The 20,109-nt window shown below is 44.1% G+C and overlaps 1 protein-coding gene across 3 annotated transcripts in view; it reads left to right on the top strand.

Moving 5' to 3' along the window:
• Positions 1 to 20,109, top strand: part of MAPRE2 (microtubule associated protein RP/EB family member 2) — a 164,332-nt gene that overhangs the window by 53,152 nt on the left and 91,071 nt on the right. Inside the window, exon 1 of one of the 3 annotated variants that reach the window (XM_032602449.1) lies at positions 8,632 to 8,923. The exons of 1 other annotated variant lie outside the window; for it this stretch is intronic. In XM_032602449.1, coding sequence (XP_032458340.1) covers positions 8,805 to 8,923 — 119 coding nt within the window. In that variant the 5' untranslated portion in view covers positions 8,632 to 8,804. Of the gene's footprint in view, positions 1 to 8,631; positions 8,924 to 20,109 lie in introns of those variants that run through there. One more of the 3 variants, XM_032602451.1, reaches the window with a different exon arrangement.

Here is a 20,109-nt window from a genome sequence, read left to right as displayed (position 1 = left end):
TAGTATCTTTTATTTTATTACTTATTTATTTATTTTGACTATGTTGGGTTTTTGTTGCTGTGGGCGGGCTTTCTCTAGTTGCGGCAAGCGAGGGCTGCTCTTCGTTGCGGTGCGCGGGTTTCTCATTGCGGTGGCTTCTCTAGTTGCAGAGCACGGGCACTAGGCGCGCAGGCTCAGTAGTTGTGGCACATGGGCTTAGTTGCTCCGCGGCATGTGGGATCTTCCTGGACCAGGACTCGAACCCGTGTCCCGGCGTTAGCGGGCAGATTCTTAACCACTGCGCCGCCAGGGAAGTCCTCCTTAACCATAATTTACAGCTCCTATCCTTCCAGTCTCCATCCCTTACTGCCATGAATACTGCTCTCTTATCCTACCTCTCATCCCCACCCACCTTATTCTCTCTTTCTCCACCCTTTTCCTGGCGTTACTTCCTCGCTCCCTAGACTGAATTGCCTTCAGGGCAGCGGTCTACCCTCTCTTGCTTCCATGTCCTGCCGTCTCAACCCTGCTGCTCCCCAGCCCTAGATTCTGCATTCTTGCACCCAGGTTTTATCAGACCCTAGTGGAAGGCAGCCTGAGCTAGTGAACAAGGATGACAGCTTTGATGCCTGGCGGGTGTGTTCACGCCCAGCTTTGCCACTTCCTGGCTGATGAACTGGCTAAGTTATTTAACTAGCTGCCTCCTCTGACAAACAGGACTCAAAATCCCCCTTTCCTCATAAGTTTCTGTGAGGATTAAAAATACCTACCCAATTGAAACAGAGCACTTGGTCCCTAAAAAGTACCCAGTAAATGTTAGGTGTTGCTGTTATCGTTGTCTTTGTTGCTGGAGAGGATTCTGCATCTGGACCAATAGATACTGTGAAGCCTGCTACAGAGTGATGGCTCCTAACTTTGGTTTTAAGCCAAAGTCTTCACAATGGCCGTTCAAAGCCCTGTACATTCTGGTCACTGCAATCTTTTCTACCCTCACCTCCTACAACCACCCTCCTACCCAACAACACACACGTCACACACTCAAGTATAAGATTCACGAGGGCAGAGAATTTTGCCTGTTTTGCTCATTTCTGGCTCTCCAGCACCCGTTATTCCTAGCATGTAGTAGGTGTTCAGTAAATGCGTGTTGAGTGAATGACCGAGCCCCAGTACAAATATCATGGCCTTGGTGAAGCTTTTCCTGGCTCTCCAGTCATGGTTGCTTTCTTTTCTGTATTCCTGTGCTACTTAATACATTCTTCAATTATAACATTTATCACATTGTATTTTTATGGAAAACATATTTAAAGTTCTTCAGTTTAACAAGATGGTATAATTCAGAAGCGCATTTTTACTTAATAGAGTGAAACCTTAAATTGCACAGATTTGATTGGTTACAGAAATCATAATGTTCTGCAAGTTTGTGAATTGCGTTCCCATCATGTTCTGTGAGTTATTCCACAAAATTAAGTCCAACCTTGAGAAAATCCAAGAAAAAGCGAATTAGAAAGCAAATTCCAACACACAGAGAAATCTTCCCTTAAGCAATGGCACGTTCTATATTTTGACATTACAGAAACCTCGCTTTTTTACTAGCAAATAGGAAGGAGGCTTGCAAAACTCTGCCTTGTGGACATATCGGCATAGCTATAATTGTGGCTGATAAATAATCTTCAAATACAAGTAATCTCAAAAGTCAATCCTGGAAGAGTCCACCTGCTCAGGTTGGTTTTGAAGGAGGGCATTCTTCATCTGGGGGAAAACATTTACCAATTTTTCCTAAATAAAACGCTATTACTAAAAGCCAGGAGGCATATACATATTATAGAATTCTCATCAGATCTAAAGAAAGAACTAATAAAATCTTCTATGCCTCAGGGTGAAAGTAGCGAGCAAGGACCACTCTCAGGTACATCTCTATGCCACCGATGTGATTTCAGAGCCAACGCCCGCTGGCTGGCCAATCATGTATTTATTCACTGCTATCATTTTGGGTGTGGAGCATATTTTAAGCCACTGATTGATAACCTGTCCCTGCCATTCCCTACTGGCAAATACCAAGACATATGCATGGGAAAATTGCTTGTCCCAGGGCAGCAGTGGTGACTGCTAAGTGGAATCTTCTGTCTGCATTCAGAGGCGATAACAATCTAAGGAAGCTCCCCTCCCTCCATCTAAGGTGGTGTGACAGCTGTGAATGCCTTTGACAGCAGTGATTATCAGCTTCAGTGAACACATTTTAACTTGGAAAAGACATTCGTGAGGAGTAGGTACTGCTGGGATGGAATCAGGATTAGCGTCCATTCCTGGCTGATGATTTCACATCTTCTCTACTGTTGTATTTTGGATTTCTCAAATCCAAGGCAATGCAAATTCCCTGTTTTAGACAAACCTCACATGTTGGAGAAATAGACGATGATTTCTGCCAGGATGCAATTATCAGTGCTCTCTGGCCTAAACCTCAAGAGAAACAGGACTGTGCTATAACCTAGGAACTTGGAAAATTAAAATCTGGGTTGGTGCCCAGTTCCGTCTTCCTTGATTGTGCCTGTGGACTGGGACGGCGGCTGGTTTCCTTTTTCGCACGTTGCTCTGGCTCTGTGTCTGCTGGGTCTGCCTTAATAATCCTGCTCTCCAAACACACATTGTAAATGTTCGTTTGACTTTTGGGGGGAAGGGTGGGTCTTGACCCCATAGAAGGGGATACATCTGGTGCCTAACAAGTGCTCGTTAATGAACATATTGGTTCCTCCAATACTGCCGAGAGCTTTTTAGTGCAAATAATTGTTGATGCTAGTTAGTTGCTGACAATATATACATGACCTGTAATTTAATGTCACCTCATTCCTTCAGTATATTTGTTAGGTCAGAATACTAGTGATCTTGCTAAGAATTACAGTTTCGCTACTTATTGAAGATTTCTTTATTTTCTTCAGTAATCACTGATGTGTCTGATCTGAAATTCAATCTCTTAAAAATACCTTTGAGAGCACCTTATCAAATCCAGTCAACACTTCTGTGCCCTCATCTGTTTTTTGTTTGTTTTTTTTGGCGCTCCTCACAGCATGCAGGATCTTAGTTCCCCAACCAGGGATTGAACCCATGCCCCCTGCAGTGGAAGCGTGGAGCCCTGACCACGGGACCGCCAGGGAAGTCCCATTCTCTGCCCTTATCTGATTCAAACACATCTGGCCCAAGAGACACCTCCCTCCTCTCTGATACTCACTTCTCCCCTGGGCCCAGTGAAACCACTCCCTCTTGTGATTGGCCCCATCGGGCCAAATCCTTTGCCGTCTCTTTGCAGGCTTCTTTTTTATCACTCAGCTTTTAGAGAGTTCCATCCCAGGCCTTCTCTTTCTCCTTGAGTGAGGGCATCCACACCCTCAGCTTCAATGATCACCCATGAGACAATTTCCTCCAAATCATATGTATCTCCAAGTGATACATATACGTTCAAAGACCCACATGTTCCCTTATTCAACAAATACTTAACGAACACCCACTGTGTGTGAAGCCTGGTGACCAATCATTGTCACCACTAGGATGTCCTATAGGTACTTCTCTATGTCCAAAACATGCTTTGAGAATCTCTCTTCCAGAAGGACAATTCAATCTGTATTTCCCATCTTTTTTTTTTGTGGTACGCGGGCCTCTCACTGTTGTGGCCTCTCCCGCTGCGGAGCACAGGCTCTGGACGCACAGGCTCAGCGGCCATGGCTCATGGGCCCAGCCACTCTGCGGCATGTGGGATCTTCCCGGACCGGGGCACGAACCCATGTCCCCTGCATCGGCAGGCGGACTCTCAACCACTGCGCCACCAGGGAAGCCCATGTATTTCCCATCTTGATGAATGATATCGTTATCCCCTTGGTCACCCAAGCCACAAACTTAGGATTCACTTGAAATATCTTTCTCCTTCACTGCCCACCCTTAATCCCCATCAACATCGTGCCCACATCCATTTAGTCCAACAAATCATAGCAGTTTTTCCCTCTGAATATCTCAGATCTGTGCTTGCTCCTACAACCCCTTGGCTCCTGTCTAAGTTTAGGCCTTCATCCCTGTTTGATGCATTTTGATCTCCAACATGGGACTTCCTGGGTGGCGCAGTGTTTAAGAATCTACCTGCCAGCGTGGGGGACGCAGATTCGAGCCCTGGTCTGGGAAGATCCCACATGCCGCGGAGCAACTAGGCCCGTGCGCCACAACTACTGAGCCTGCTCTCTAGACCCCGAGAGCCACAACTACTGAGTCCACGTGACACAGCTACTGAAGCCCGTGCACCTACAGCCCGTACTCCACAACAAGAGAAGCCACCACAGTGAGAAGTCCACGCACCGCAATGAAGAGTGGCCCCCGCTCGCTGCAGCTGGAGAGGGCCTGTGCGCAGCAAGCAACGAAGACCCAACGAAGCCAAAAATAAACAAACAAATAAATAAATACTCCAACATGTCTTCTATGCTACTGCAGCATCAGACCTTCTTGATATGCAAATTTCACCATGAATTTCCCTTCCTAAAGCACTTCATGGTTCCAAAACACCTTCAGAGTGAAGGCCAAGCTTCATAGCTTGGCCACAGCCTCTCCTGCACCTGGTCCTGGCCCTGTCCTCTGCCATCGCGCATTCTGTTCTCCACCCATACTAAACAACTTGCTGTCTCCCAGGGATATCACACCCTTTCGTACCTCTGTACCTAAGTATATCTGCTTGAGAAGCCCTTTGTCTCCCCTCTACACTACCGTTCCTCTTTTAAATGACAGTAGAGCCTAGTGGAGAAGCATGTCAACTTTGGGGCCAAGACATCCTGGACAAGTTGCTTTTGCTCTTTGAGCCTCAATTTCATCATTAGGGTCATTGTAAGAATCAAATCAGATATTTGTTGAATCAGTGAATTATGTATTCATGTAGTGCCTACTACCTGCCAGCCCTTATGCTGAGAACCAAAGATATAGCAGTGGGCAAAGCCGTGGAAGCCCCTCCCTAAGGGATCTTGTATTCTGTTTTGCACAGAGAAAGTGAACAAAAAAGGTTATCATTATTACTCACCCAAGGCTTAAGTAATAGCTCCTTGGGGAAACTTTGCAGACCTACGTCCCAGTTTCCATTCTGAATTAGGTGCTCATCTTCTATGGCTCTGTATCACACTGTATGGTACCATGATCATGGCATCGTGCTGTGTCGTAATTGCCAATATTTTCTTCTTGCTCGTCTGCAGCTCTGAGTTCCTTGAGGACAGAGCCTGGGACTTTTCTTCTTATGTTACCAGCTTGTAGTACACAAGAAATCCAGCTATATGTTTCAAGTGAATGAGTGAATGAACATTTCAGAGTATGCTTAACTTATTGTTTAAAAACAGCATCTACCACTAAAGACCATCTGCTATAGGCCAGAGACTATGTCAATTGCTTCAACTGTATTATGTAATTTAATCTTCACGGCAACACTATGAAACCAGTATTATTACACCTACTTCATAGATGAGGAAACTAAATCTTAGAGATGCAGAGTAACTTGCTAGGGTCACATAGCCCGCAGGTAGTGAAACCAAGCCGGGGACCCAAGTCTGCCTGATGCCAGAGCCCCAGCTTCAATCCATGATGCTTCGTAAGAGGAGCCATTTCTCTACGGGGCAGTTGGAGATGTAGGATGATGGTCTGGATCTACTTTATTTTAGATACATCTGTGTACATAAGACAAACCTTAACCTACAGTCAGATGTACATGACACATTTTAGCTTATTTGTGTGTATGTGATCTGTGCGACTCTCTGGGCCCCGCTGAGGGGGACAGGAAATGAAAGGTTTTAAAAAGTTCACAGTATTACAGCCTCTTCCAGTTTAGACTGTCTTTGGAGCGCTCAATCTCTTGCGTGAATATTCAGTCTTTTAGATGTCCTCCTCTCTCCCTGGGTTCTCTGCCTAACTATACCAAGCCACTGATTTTAGTGTGACGAGGCTGCACCTTGATTGGGGAGGAAGGTGTTGGGGAGACACTCTTTGAAAGCCATCTCTTCCCAGAGTCTCAAATGGGACTTCTGCCTCATTAGGCAAAAGAAATTCCCTTAGGCTGAGAACAAAGCCAAAACCTCTCTAACGTCTCCCTTCAGGGACCCGGAGGTGGGAGATTCTGCTTTTTCCCACTTCCACCTGCTTCTTTCCAACCTTGGGGTTGGAAAGGGTACTCTCCCCGCCCTCTTCCTGCCTGTTTGGCGTTTCTCTCTGTCCTAGCATCCTCCTTCCCAAAGTGGAATGTGCCTTCCCCTTCTCCCCAGGGCTAAACTGGAGAATGGCTGCCAGGTAACCTGATTTATGGGGAGAGGAATGAGAACACATCTGTTTAATATTTTCAAATTATTACCCCTGTTACCCCTGCATCTCGGAGGGTAATCACAAGTCTCTGGGGGCTCTCTGGGTCCCTTTAGAGTGGTGTGGTTCAGAGCAGTCCTGGAGGAAGACTTACAAGGCTCTTCGGTACCTCCTCCACCTGCCTCACTACCCCTCCCCTTTCAGCCCATTCACCCAAATTCCTGGCCATAGTCCTCTTTTTCATGGACAGCCCAGAAACAGTGGGAGTATTCTCTCCACAAAATTAGTTGGTATAACCAATGATCTATATATACATTCAAATTCTGACAAACATAGTCCCTAGGATAACACCAGTTATGTAACTTATTACTTAAATATAGGATCATGGAAAAGAAAGCTATTCAAAAAGAGCCCCAAATGAGAGAATGTATGCGGAAAACATTAAATATTTGATTTGTAGACTGTGCCTTTTAACTTCAGACTGTTCCCAAAGAAAGGGGAAGCTTTTGTGAAGAGGAACAAATTAGTAAGGAAATTAACAGCCATGGGTCAAGTAACAGAAATAGTAAGAGGAAGTGTTGATCTTTGTAGCAGTAGCTACACTCTCATGCCCCTTTAGCTCACTGTGCAATGTGAGGCTTGCTGTGTATCTCTCGTACTCAGATATTTATCTGTTGTACCTTGTGAAGTCTTAGGTCAGAATTGGATCCTTATTGTATGAAAAAAAATTCTCATGTAAGTTGAGATATGGATGAAGGAATCAACTTGTGCACTGTGAATTCACTGGAGAAAGTAGAAAATAAAATTATTAAAATATAGTTCAAAAGGAGAATTCAGAATAGGAAAAAATGCCCCCTTATTTAAGATTATCGTTACCATCTGGGTTGTAAACCATTTGACTCTAATTCTAGGAGCTTGATGCCAGAAATAACTTATTACCAGGGAAATATGCTGGAGAATTGTCAGGAATGACAAATTTTTTTACTTGTTTTAACATCTGTATCACAAAATGATAAAGCTGGTAAGCCATACAATGATGTGAAGGCATGAGCCTAGTACTTTCTGCTACATATATTTATTCTGTCTCTTACATTCCAATTCTCCTTCCTTTCCCACCCCACAAAGGGTCAGAGACCACTTTTGATAAGCAGAGGATCCTTCAAACTCCCTTCTTCTTTCTGAAGGAAAGCACTGGACACATCTGGAATCTGTTCAGAATTTATAATCGAATCCATACACTTTGCACAGTACTAGCAATTCTATTCACGGCTCTCTTTTCACAGTGGTCACGTTGAGAAGTACATAACGTACTTGATTCTTACCTTGATCTATAACATTTATGAGTTCACATTAAACATAGACCACCACTGTCCAATCACATTGATAAAAGCATGTCATTTTGAAGTTCCAGTTCACTACTTCCTGGCTGTGTGACCTTGAGCATGTTGCTTAATCTCACTAGTTTACTCATCTTTAAAATAGGGATGGTAATAATAATAGTACCTGGCTCCTAGCCAATGTATTTGAAAGCTCCATTGCAATGATACAGAACAGCTTGAATGTTGAGAGCCTCCAAATACTAAATTGGATGTTCACGTGTTTAATTCAAAGAAAATAAAATACATGACAAGGATTTAATTATGTGTATCAGGAGACAGTGTAAGAATTTGAATTGGGAGGTCGTGTGTAATCACGATGTTCTAAAATGGTGGTTATCTTTTTTTTTTTTTTTTTAACTCTGGGGATTCTTTTGTGCAGAAAATCTCTTACTTTGCAATCTTTGATCTTCTCATTATTAACGTAAAGGTATATTGATTAGAAGGAAATGCAGCTTCCTCTTCGCTTTTCAGGTTTGGGGCTACTTTCGGGGAGGCGGCTGCTGCCGTTTGGAGAATGGGGGAGGAACCTGGAAGTTTTAACCCCTTAGTCTGATATACTTTCTAGAAGGAGGCTACCAGGTCGTCTTATATTTTTCTGAAACCAGACGGAGTTTAATTTTCATGACACAAGAACTTGGTATTGAAGGAGTTAAAGGGTCTCCCACACCCCTCTGCTTGAATCGTTCTTTTGTGTACACAGCTGCAGTGCGAGCTCGGGTTGGAAAGGAAATGGTTAGAGGAAGAGCTGGTTTTCAGACCCAGGCGAGTCTGCGAGGGGGGCCGGGGGTGGCCTGGGGTTTTACATGCCAGATGTAGGCCTGCCCGGGTGCCTGCTTGGAGCCGCTGGCGTGGTCACGCCGGGGCCCAGCGCTAATCAAGACGAGGTGATGAGTTAGCGGGTTGCTATGGGGATGGGCCGGGCCACGTGACCAGGGTGCTGCTGCCGGCGCTTTGACGTCAGCAGCCGGGAGGGCGGGCCTCGAGAGGGCGGGGCGGGATCCGAAGAGGAGAAGGGAGCTGCGAGCAGCGAGCAGGCGGCAGGCGCGGTCTGCGCGAGGAGCAGGCGAGCGGGAAGGCGAGACGCAGCCACCTTCCTCACCAGCCAGCCCACAGCGGTTTGTTTCCATCCTCGGGAGTGCGCCAATGCCCGGGCCGACCCAAACCCTGTCCCCAAATGGCGAGAACAACAACGACATCATCCAGGATAACGGGACCATCATTCCTTTCCGGAAGCACACAGTGCGCGGGGAGCGTTCCTACAGGTAATGGGGCTGGCACGGGAGAGGCGCCGGGCGGGGGACCGCGGCGGGCGAGCGCGCGGAAGTCCGCCCGTTATATAATGGAGCAGACGCTGCCCCCGGACCCGGCTGCAGACGGGCGTTTGTAAAGGCGGTTGTGATTATTTGCTGTCTGTTTCCATGTGTCATGTTGGGTGTGCACGGAGGCTTCCCGATAGCAGATGGAAAGCATTTTGTGAATAGGTTTGCTGCCTGCAAGGGGTCTCCCTCCATCTCTTTCCTTCCACATTGGTTTCAAAATGCAAGCAATTTTCTCCCCCTCTCCAAAGGGAGACAGGCTGGAGCACTTCCTTTCCTCCTTCCTTTTTAGATTTTAAAGGAACCATGAGGTAGGCTGTGCCTGAAGACAGGGAACCAGGAGGATGGTGAGGAAAAGGTTTGCGCTTGCCCTGGTGTGCGTGTGTGCAGGAAAGATGGAATCCTCTAGATTAAGCTGCAGTCTGTGATGTTGAACCGCCAGATTGATGGAGCTTTGTAAGAATTCTGCTCGCTGATTGGTGCAAGGATTGACAGCAGAGGTCACGGTGTCAGACATTCACCAAAATTTTCTCCGTAGAACCCAAGGTTTATTAGAAAGAGACTGGACTGCAGTGGACCTGAAAAGAACTGGGTGCCGTTATGCATTTTCTTAGGAGTTTATGGCCTCCGCATGGGTGGGGGAGCCCGCCCTTCTTATTTACAGTAGGAAGGTAATTCCTGGTATTTTGCTGAGGTCTGATTTGAGGATGGGACTGATCTTGGTCATTGTGTTGTGAGCCTTTTGATTAATGAGGCAGCCTGTACGGTTGGCATCATTTTTACATTAGCATATCTGGCAATATGTTCTAGTAGATAAGCTCATTAAAATTGTTTGCATTGTTTGATAAGGATAACAATGTAATGGAGAATGCAGCTCGAGTCTAATGCAGCTCAAGGCCAGACTTTAAGGGAGACTGATAGCTTCGCTCACATTTCCTCTGAAGTTCTTTTGTACTGGGGTAGTTATTTTTAAATGTTACCTTGATAACCGCTAACAATGCTTTTGCTTTGAGGCAGAGCACACATACCTCTGAAATGCATCCTCTCAGCGAGCAACAGGAAATAACTATTTTTTTTTAATGCCTTCATCTAAACATTCAAATGGTATTATGGGCAGACTAGTCTGTGTGTGTATAAATATTGCATATTTTAAAAATAGAGCCAAAAGTACCCCTACATCCTCTCTCTTTGACCAAAGAAATGCTATGAGCTGACTGAAAAAAAAAAAATTATAAGCAATCTTTGCCCTGTCATCTCTGGCAGTTACATAAATAGTGGGAGTTAATTTTGGCTGTGCCCATGAGGTCACCAAAATCTCATGCCTATGGTTCCAAGTAATATGTTGACATGGCATCCTTAGAGATTCCAAGTGCTGGTTAAACCAAGCACTTAATATAAACCAAAATTGGTTAATATAAATTTGCTTAATATAAACCAAAATTGGTCCACAACCTCTGGGACTCTCCTTTTGGAGACCCATGAGACTGGAACTTTGGGTCCCTTCTCTCCTTTACTTCTCTCCACCTTTCTCTGGACATTCCAAAGCTTAAAGTAGAATTAAACAAAAACAAAAACTCTGAGTTGCTTTTAAACCACACTTATTTAAACTGCTCTTATAGGTGATAAATTTGAAGCCCCTATTTCTTCAGTGATTTCACCTCTGGCACTTAGGTAGCAGTTGTTTTTAAGACAAGAGTTCGAATTTTACCACATGGGCCAAACGAAGGCAGTCGCCTGGTTGGGTTTTATTAATCATATGAGCGAACTTGCAATGGCAGTGGAAAAATCATTTGGTAGAAAGGTTAAATGCTACCTCTTGTTGATGAATTATTGCTTTAAAATAAAAATTTATTCACCTTTTAAATTCAGTCCAAGTTATTATTTCCATTTCCTGAACTATTTCCAGTTTGCTGTCTGAGTCCCTGTACGGTACCTGAAATTATGTGAAAAACAAAACTGAATTTGAATAAAGATCTGACTGAGCGCAATCTTAAGTCACTGAGAGCATCATCTCCTTTGTATTTAATATAATAGGAGTATTGGATGCTATAGTGAGAGATGTCATAGGTTAAATGAAGAAAGAAGACTCCAAAATTACATTTGTATTGTGTTACGTAAAGAGTGCACATGGAGACAGACACACTTGATATTTTCCTTGGTCTGTTTTTCTTTCAAAGTGGATGACCAACGTAGTATAACTACCACTTATTTTTTTGGAGGGGTGGAGGGGAAGGAAAAATGTGACACGTTTTTCTATCCAGGAAGTGTTCCATAATTATTTTGGCGTCCTGAGGCTGGAGTAATATTGCCATTTAACTGCTGAGGAAACTTGGAAGGCCATTTGAAAGCCAGAGGAGAGATTTAACCACATAAGTTTTACTTTGGCTATAGGTTCATTTTGGCCCCCAATGATGAGGTGAGCTTGAGAGTTCTGTTGGAGTGCCATGGAGGGGCCTGAGTCAGCCGAGAGCCCTGGGAATATCACAGGGAATTCTCTTTGTGGTTCCTTTACTGACTTCTAGGTAGGGCCGCAGCAGGTCCTTCAATCTTTGGCTTTATTTTCTACCTTTTCTTATTACATATAGACTCTCTCATCACATTCTTATAAAAGTTTTTGTGAAGTTAACTTCAAATATTTAAAACAAACACCATCTTAAGAGGTATGTAAATATAAGAAGAGTGCAGATATTACTGAAAGGGGACTCTTCCAGGTACTGCAGGACAAGAACACCCCTCACCTGGCTGGGAGCACAGGTGAGAGGAGAAGCAGACACCCAGAGAACAAGACTGTTCTTTCCGGCTCCATCTGGGGGCAAGTGGTCACTCTTCCCAGGAGGAGACATTATTGTCATAATATTTGCACGAGATTGTTTATAGATAAGGATCAAATATGGTTCGCAACCCAGATATCTTGATCCAGGTATCTCTTGGTATAAACAGAACCCATTTTTACAGACTGGACTAGAGGGGGTGGTAAATCATTGTTGAAACAGAGTGTACTTCGATTAGCAGAGCAAGTTTCCTTTAGAAAATTACCCTTCCATTAGCAATTTCAATTGAAAAGAGCAAGTGCAAAAATGGCTCAGCAGAGCTGACTGGACGTGTTTCCACGGCTCATGTCTACTCCTGTGTGATCGCCTTCTCAGCCCCAGCTTCCTCATTGCATTTATGAGCGATAGAAATCCATATATTTTAAGAGCTGCCTAAAAAATAAATGTGGTGTGGGCCATCTGAGGTGACTGCTTAATTCACAGAGCGAACAAGTCGAGCTCTTGCTCTGCTGGGAGGGGCGACTCTCTATAGCTCTGTTTCATACAGATGCTCGTAGGAAATGAAATTTATTAACTGGCCCTCTGCCCGCTGCATCTTTGTTTGCATACTCCAGGCTTTTAAGAATGAATGTATAAGTCCAGAGGACTGGTTCCACATGGGTGTTAGAACACGCAACTACAGTAGCATGTGTTTCTGAATACTTAAAAAAAAATAATAAATTACTTGGCCCCAGGCAATGGACTGTAAAGAAAAGCACAACGAAAACTTAAGCCTAAAACATTGGCTCTGACGTCCAACTTTGCCAGTTTTGAAAAATGAACTCGTGGTAAGGAAAACAAAAAGAAATGTGTGTGTGTGTGCACACGCATGTGCACAAAAGATAGTTGTGAAAGCGTGTTCTGTTTAATAGACGCTATTGCAACACGCCTCACTTAACCAGAATGTAGATTTCAGATCACATTCCCCTGAATAGCAGCTGCAGACAGCAGAAGTCTCCTTCATACATCTCCATTATGTATGTATTAGTATCATCTGGGTTTACTACTGTCATAGGAGGTTTTTGAAAAAGTGGTTTTTGTCCTTTACATTTTTCTTAGTATTTTTAAAGGGTTACTTGATGCTTTGATTATTATGTGCCCAATTTTTGGACTTCTTTTCAGGGTCCTTTGTCAGGGCGTCTGCTAAGGGGATGGTCTTCCCGGTGCCCTTGGTGAGAGGCTCACCCCTGTTCAGCAGTGGTTGTCACTGGTCTTATCTCTTTACGGTGCATTATCTTAGCAGAACAGTGGTTTGAGATGGTCCTCTGAATTTAGGAGGTTGATTTCCATACGCAGTATCTTTCCTATATATACAGAGACCTCTTGAAGCTGCAGTGAATAATCCCTTAGGTCAGTGGCGGGGGAAATATCAGGACTAATCTACATATTCCGTTTGGCTTGGAGAATTAATTTGACAAACGCTTGAGAGTCTTACTCTGGCCAAGCTCTCTGCCAGATGCGCCTTCAAGGACCTTGAGTTCTATTTCAAAGTCAGATGTGTGAGCTGTTCATTTTGTAACAGGTTTACTTTGTTGTGAATATTTGGCTTGGTCTGATAGCAAAAGTGGATTGCACTTCCTGAGCCCACAGTGACTCAAAGTAGAAAAAGACACCCTCAAGGCCAGTGTGCTGTAGGAAGCTAAGAGACATTGGTGGAGACCAACAATTTGGGTGAAAAGAGAGTGCAGGCTTTAGAATCAGAATTTTCATTGGCCTGGCGAGGCACATATTGGGCAGAAGCGGAGAGTAGGGCCGGAGCATTGGAAGGCAGGCAGGTGACCGGAACTTAAAAATAGAAAACCATTGAAGGCACATTAATTGGAAGACAACATAGTAAAAACAGAGGTGCGTGCTGGAATTGATCTCCCGTTTTGCAGTGAGAGGTGAAAGGAAAATGGAATCCTCCAGTGCCCCACCCTGCAGAGCCCAGATTTCCTAGCGAATACTTAGCTTGCTCTAGTAGAGAGAACTCTCCAGCTCTAGTGTAGGTGGATGTTCCTGGCTCAAGTCATCTTTCCCTCAGTAGAACCAATCAGGGCAACTTCTTCCCATAACGGGTTTGGTACTTAGGTCAGATGGTGGCTTCTGTATTTACAGATGCCCACTTCATAGTTACCGGGCTAAAGAGATGGCTGTTGTATAGAGTTTACACTATTTTGATCCTCCCAAACTCCCCAGGCTAATTCGAATTTTACTCACTTGAACCAGGACTTACTTAAAGCATTATCTTGTTTTTTCTAAAGGAGCGGAAGGTGGTGATAGATGCATGGGATGGTCAAGTTGATGGCAGCTTTTAGTGATGGATGCTTTTGTGTAATGTATCTAGTAAAGGAAATGTAACTAGAGCTCAGCCTTTGTCTTTTTTCTAGACCTCATTTGCTTCGGGCAGGTAAAATGTGCCAGAAGAGCCAGATTTGGGTTATGACGTGGAACAGAAGAGGAGTAGGGCAAGAGACTTGAAAATGAAGAGCACGCGTTATAGAGTGTGCATTGGCAGAAGTCTGTAAAACTTGGGATCTTGCGTACAGAATTGGTCCCGAGGTTTATAGCCAGTGCTTGTTACATCATCCGTAACATGACAGTGCTCTTCCTATGAGGCACACTGTTTTATCTTTCCTAGAAGTAGTGTTTATTTTTCTTTTATAACACATTAATTCTTTGTTCTTAAGACAGCCTACCCTGGCAAAGCCCTGAGAGGTAATTTGTCAAAAATGCCAGCGGCATTGACATCTCAGGGCGTCGTTCTTGGGTTCACAGTTCTACTTTGGTTACAAACAGTAGTCTCGCCTCATGCAAGAGCCCGCCTGGTTCCGCACAAGGTTTGCATTTGGTGCTCAGCAAATCAGGAGAAGGCGCAACCACTAACATGGGCTCCTCTTCCCCCACCCCAGTCTACTTCCATTTTGTCATTTTGGAAAGCCAAAACGTGTTTTCAGGTTATTAATAATAAAATCTTTTAAATTTCCACTCTTTAAATAATTACACAATTATTGTTGTATTAAAATTTAAGCCAGGGCTTCCCTGGTGACGCAGCGGTTTAGAGTCCGCCTGCCGATGCAGGGGACACGGGTTCATGCCCCGGTCCGGGAAGATCCCACATGCCGCAGAGCCTGTGCGTCCGGAGCCTGTTGCTCCACAATGGGAGAGGCCACAACAGTGAGAGGCCCGCGTATCGCAAAACAACGACGACAACAAAATTTAAGCGAGAATTCTGGCAGTCTAAGGATCTGTTCTTGAAGCAAATTTACAGGGTTCCTTCTGTACGCCAGGCTCCATGCCAGGCACTTGAATTCAGAGATAAATCATGCGCAGCCCCTTCTTGAAAAGCCTCTAGTATTGGGGACAGCAGGCAGGAAGGCAGTGCTTGACGGAAGAGATCTGAGGTGAAGAGGTACCTCTGACCCTAAGAAAGGAATTCTGTGATTCGTGTGCTGATACTCGGCCGGGGCAAGATTACCACTCCTGTCATTTTCAGAAGCTCTCAGAAATGGCGCGTGTAAATAAAAGCTATGTTTGAGTGTGTGTGTTTCCTACCACGACCTCTGTGTATAAGTTTTTATACAGCCCCCAGGCACAGGTTTGAGCATTGCTGAGTGACCTATGTGGTGGGAAGGTAGTCACTTGGGGAAAAGTAAAAGGCTTATCTCTTTTGATCCCCCAAGTTTTATATTGGTACTGACCATCACTGTGTTTAAAATAGTACAGTATTCTAACTTTTATGTAAAGAAAATTTATATATTCATATTTCCTTGATGTGCATGGAGAAACTGAAGGAGTATAGACTAATCGCAGGGGAACTGTACAGACCGTCCCTGGGTACCTTTCTTTGTTTAACAAAAAACCTTACGCCTATGTAAATGCACTACCTAATCAATCAGTGGTGTTTCATTTAACACCTTAGTAGCATTTTAAAAATTAAATGAGTTTTGATTTTTAACAGTGAGTCGTACGTGCTGAAGTGTGTTGGGAAGCATCTCAAAATATCATGGACTTGTTGAAGTCACATGGATGATATTAAAGATTTGCCTAACGCAAGTACCGCCCTTTAAAACGTCGCAAATCACAGATGAAACGTGCTCGCACAGCATCCGCCCCTTGAGGTTTCACACATAGCAATGCATAGTCCATGTTTTGTTTCCTTTCCCCCAGAGGCCATCGGAGCGTGATCAGTATCGTTCTTTTTTTGTGATGCGGCCAGCTTGCTTAGTATGCAACAGGAATCTTGCACTAACTGCAAAATAATCTTCTGTGAGGATTCTTTGTCAGTATCCTCTTCGGGTGTTTCTCTCCTCGTTTATTGAGCACCTGGTGAGTGTCAGGTATTGTGCAGGGGCCCTTAAAAATGTGAGATTGCGGGTTATGGCCATTTTTTAGCCACTCTGCTGCTGTCCTCTGCCCCAAGCCCCACCTCCCGCCCCCAGCTCTGAGTCTGACTCGCCCCCTTCTGGAAGTTATTGAGCAATATCTGGCCTTGATGGGACCCCCCGCGGTCGTGCTAGACACCAGCCAGGAAACAGGCCATCTGCATTCACCAGCCCCTCCCCCACCCGTCTGGGTGAAGGCTGAGTGGATCCCATGGAGACTGACCAATTAAGAAGAAACAATAGGAGAGCTTTGAATACATTATCCCAGCTATAGGGACCTGCTGCTCACCGGCGGCAACCACGAAATAGAAAGCTTGCGGAGCTCGTGAGCCAAGGGCTCTGCTAGAAAAGGAGGAAGCGGAAGAGGGAGTGATTGGTGGGTGCCCGTGGGGTGGAGAGGGGAGCGCAGGATGAGGGCTTCTTGGGGTGGATGTGTCAGCCCCTCCTCCTCCCCCCTGGCTTCCCATCTCTTTCTGTTTCTGGGGGCCTAGTACATCTGTCCCTCCAGCACGTATTCTCCAGGGAGAAGGAAAAAGAGATGAGAGTCATCAGCCGCCTAGGCAGGGGGCTGAGGACAGGAAGGCATGGGGACCTGTAAGTCTTTCCAACACCGCTTAGAGGGGCTGGCAACACACAGTAAATGGAAAAGCAGGTTTGGTGTTTGGGAAGCCGGTTTGTCTTTCCCTGGAATTTCTGACAGGCAGATAGCATTGTCACATCACCGACTTTAAGACGTCAGTGTGAACATGCATTGCAGGCTGTGTGATGAGTGTCACTGCTACCTCACCTCCCATTCAAAACTTAGTCTACCCCCCAGTAAGACCAACTGGGGCTCTGAAAGTCCCAGATTGCTGCTCAGAGAAGCAGGGAGCAGTAGCAGGCAAAGCTTGGGCTCTGGCATGAGACACTCTGCCACCCCTTTCTAACCGTGTCATCCAGGGTGAATTTTTTAGCCTCTCTAAGCCTCATTTTCCTAATGTGCTAATGGAAACAATAATAGCATCAACCTCACTGTTCCTAATGAGGACTTAAATGAGATACGGAATATAAAGTATACCAAGCAGTGAATGGTGCAAGAGTAAATGCCTTTAAAAATGTTAGCTAGGGGCTTCCCTGGTGGCGCAGTGGTTGGGAGTCCGCCTGCCAATGCACGGGACACGGGTTTGAGCCCTGGTCCGGGAAGATCCCACATGCCGCGGAGCAACCAAGTTCCCCGCGCCACAACTACTGAAGCCTGTGTGCCTAGAGCCCATGCTCCACAAGAGAAGCCACCTCAATGGGAAGCCTGCGCACCGCAACGAAGAGAAAGCCCACGTGCAGCAATGAAGACCCAACGCAGACAAAATTAATAAATAAATAATAAAAAATAAATAAATTTATTAAAAAAAAAATGTTAGCTAGTACTGTTGCTTGTAATTTCAATGTACCCTTTTACCCTGTCTTTATAATAAGCTATGACCTTTGTGCCGTTGGTACTTGTTACAATACCTGGCACATAGCAGATGTTCATTAAAAGTTCAAATTCAGTCTGGGAAAAATTCAAACAAATTATACTGTGCTGTCCCCCACCTTACCAACTCTATTAAGCATTAATTTTACATACCGTAAACTGTATCCATTTAAAGTATATGATTCCATGAGTATTGATGGTATGTATGCCTTTGAAGCCATCACTCCCAAAAGATTCCTGGTACCCTTTGCAGTTCATATGTCTTCTGTCCACAGCCCCAGGCAACCACTGCTCTGCTTTCTGTCACTGTAAATTAGACTACATTTTATATAAATGGAATCACACAAATTGTACTCTTTAGTGTCTGACTTCTTTTACTCGGCGTAATGATTTTGAGATTCATCCACGTTGGGTTTACCAGCACATCATTACTTTTTGTGGCTGAGTAGTATTCCACTGTATGGCTATACCATATTTTATCAATTACCAGCTTGTGAACATTTGGGTTGATTCCAGTTCTTGGCAATTATGAATACAACTTCTATGAATATTCATGTATAAGTCTTTGTGGAGCAAATGTTTTCATTTCTCTGAGGTAAATATCTAGGAGTGGAATGTTTGGGTAATATCATTGGTGTTTAAGAAACTTAAGAAACTGCAAATAGTTGTCCAGTGTGGTTGTACCATTTCACGTTTCTACCAGAAGCGTAGGAGAGTTCCAGTTGCTTCACATCCTTGTCAACACTTGGTATTGTCAGTCTTTTCAATTTGGCCATCCTTACAGATGTGTACAGGTATACCGTTGAGATTTTAAGTTATGTTTTTTTGATGATTAATGATGTTCAGTGTCTTTTACGTGTTTATTGGCCATTTGTGTATATTTAGTGGAGTGTGTGTTCAGATGCTTTGCCTGTTTAAAAAAATTAGTTGGTTTATTGTTATAAGAGGATTATAAAAAGTATAACCTAGATATTATAATATAGTCTTGACTTAGATTTTAATGGGTTTGAGTCTTGTGTTTTTAACCTGAATATAATACCTCTCAAGAAAAAGAATAGTTTTTTCTACGTGTTCTTTATCCCCACTGCCTTTTCTAGCAATTAGGTCCAGCTCTTAGTAAATATATATTAAATGATTCTATTAAAATAGACTGCAAAATAATAACAGGATCATTATATTAACTCAGGGAAAAACCACTAAATCCACTTAAAAAGTTATATTAAAGAGTTAAATTTTGGAGCTGTGTTTTCTTTGGGGCCTTGATAGATATGAGATGCTCTTTTAACTCTGTGGGGAAGAACCCTGTAATTCTGTAGATACTCTTTTCTTTCTATTGAGTGTTCCCTTAACACCGTATGAAACTTTCTGCTATTGAATTTAAAAGGAAAATGTGTGTAGAAACGTTTTCTTCTTTAAAGAGAGCAAGGAGCCATTTTCATACTTTCGAAATTTTGCCCAGGATAATCAAAGCATTACATGCCTCCCCGCCCTTTTTTTTTTTTTTTTTTTTTAAATCTTGCTCACTCCTTTTCATTCTGTCTAATTTGGCATTTCTGTTGTTGTTGCCAGTTTGGCTCCTGACTTCTCAAAACCTCTAAGGAGAAATTGCCTCAAGTAGAGTTTAGAAACTGGGAAGCAAAAGCTCAGTAAAGTCCTAGGTTTACCTGAAAGGATCTGCTGAGGGCCCTTGTGATTTTTGAAAGGGTAGGAATGCTTGGCTCCCAGAATCTTTGCAGCTGAAAACCAAATTTCTTAACCACATATGTTTCAAAACCCAAAGATACTATAAAATAAAGGTCACTTGTGACTTCACAAATGCCATAGGTCTACTAGTAGATTTTGAGTGCAACTTCTTTCATCTGTCACTTATTCATTTCATTGCAAAACCGTGAGGCCAGATTTCAGCTGAATTACTGCTTCTATGATGGCAGTAATCTCTTGCTGTCTAGGTCATGGATGATTATTTTCTGTGTTCTGTTTAGGACTGAGCAAGTTATAGCCACTCGAGGATCAGTTGAGAGTTGAAAGTGTTCTTTTTGCTTTAATTGAGGTTGTTCCATGAAAGGAAGCCAAATACCACTCGACAGGACATCCTGTGATTCCCTTAGTTTACGATGGCCAAGAACATGACTTTTTTTTTTATAAGATGATTGCTTGCTTCCTTTCCTATTAACAAGGGAGCCCAGAACCGATGGTGTCCATTTGGCTTTAAGGACAATAACTAGCAAACAACTAAACCTCGCTCCAAAATCACCTAAAGAATTATAGGACATGGGCTTCCCTGGTGGCGCAGTGGTTGAGAGTCTGCCTGCCGATGCAGGGGACATGGGTTCGTGCCCCGGTCCAGGAAGATCCCACATGCCGCGGAGTGGCTGGGCCCATGAGCCATGGCCGCTGAGCCTGCGCGTCTGGAGACTGTGCTCCGCGACGGGAGAGGCCACAACAGTGAGAGGCCCGCGTATCACAAAAAAAAAAAAAAAGAATTATAGGACATAGACGAACGTCCAG

This window comes from Phocoena sinus, chromosome 14, assembly GCF_008692025.1.
Source record: "Phocoena sinus isolate mPhoSin1 chromosome 14, mPhoSin1.pri, whole genome shotgun sequence".
Taxonomy (NCBI): Eukaryota; Metazoa; Chordata; class Mammalia; order Artiodactyla; family Phocoenidae; genus Phocoena; species Phocoena sinus.
This window is presented reverse-complemented; position numbering and strand designations above follow the sequence as displayed.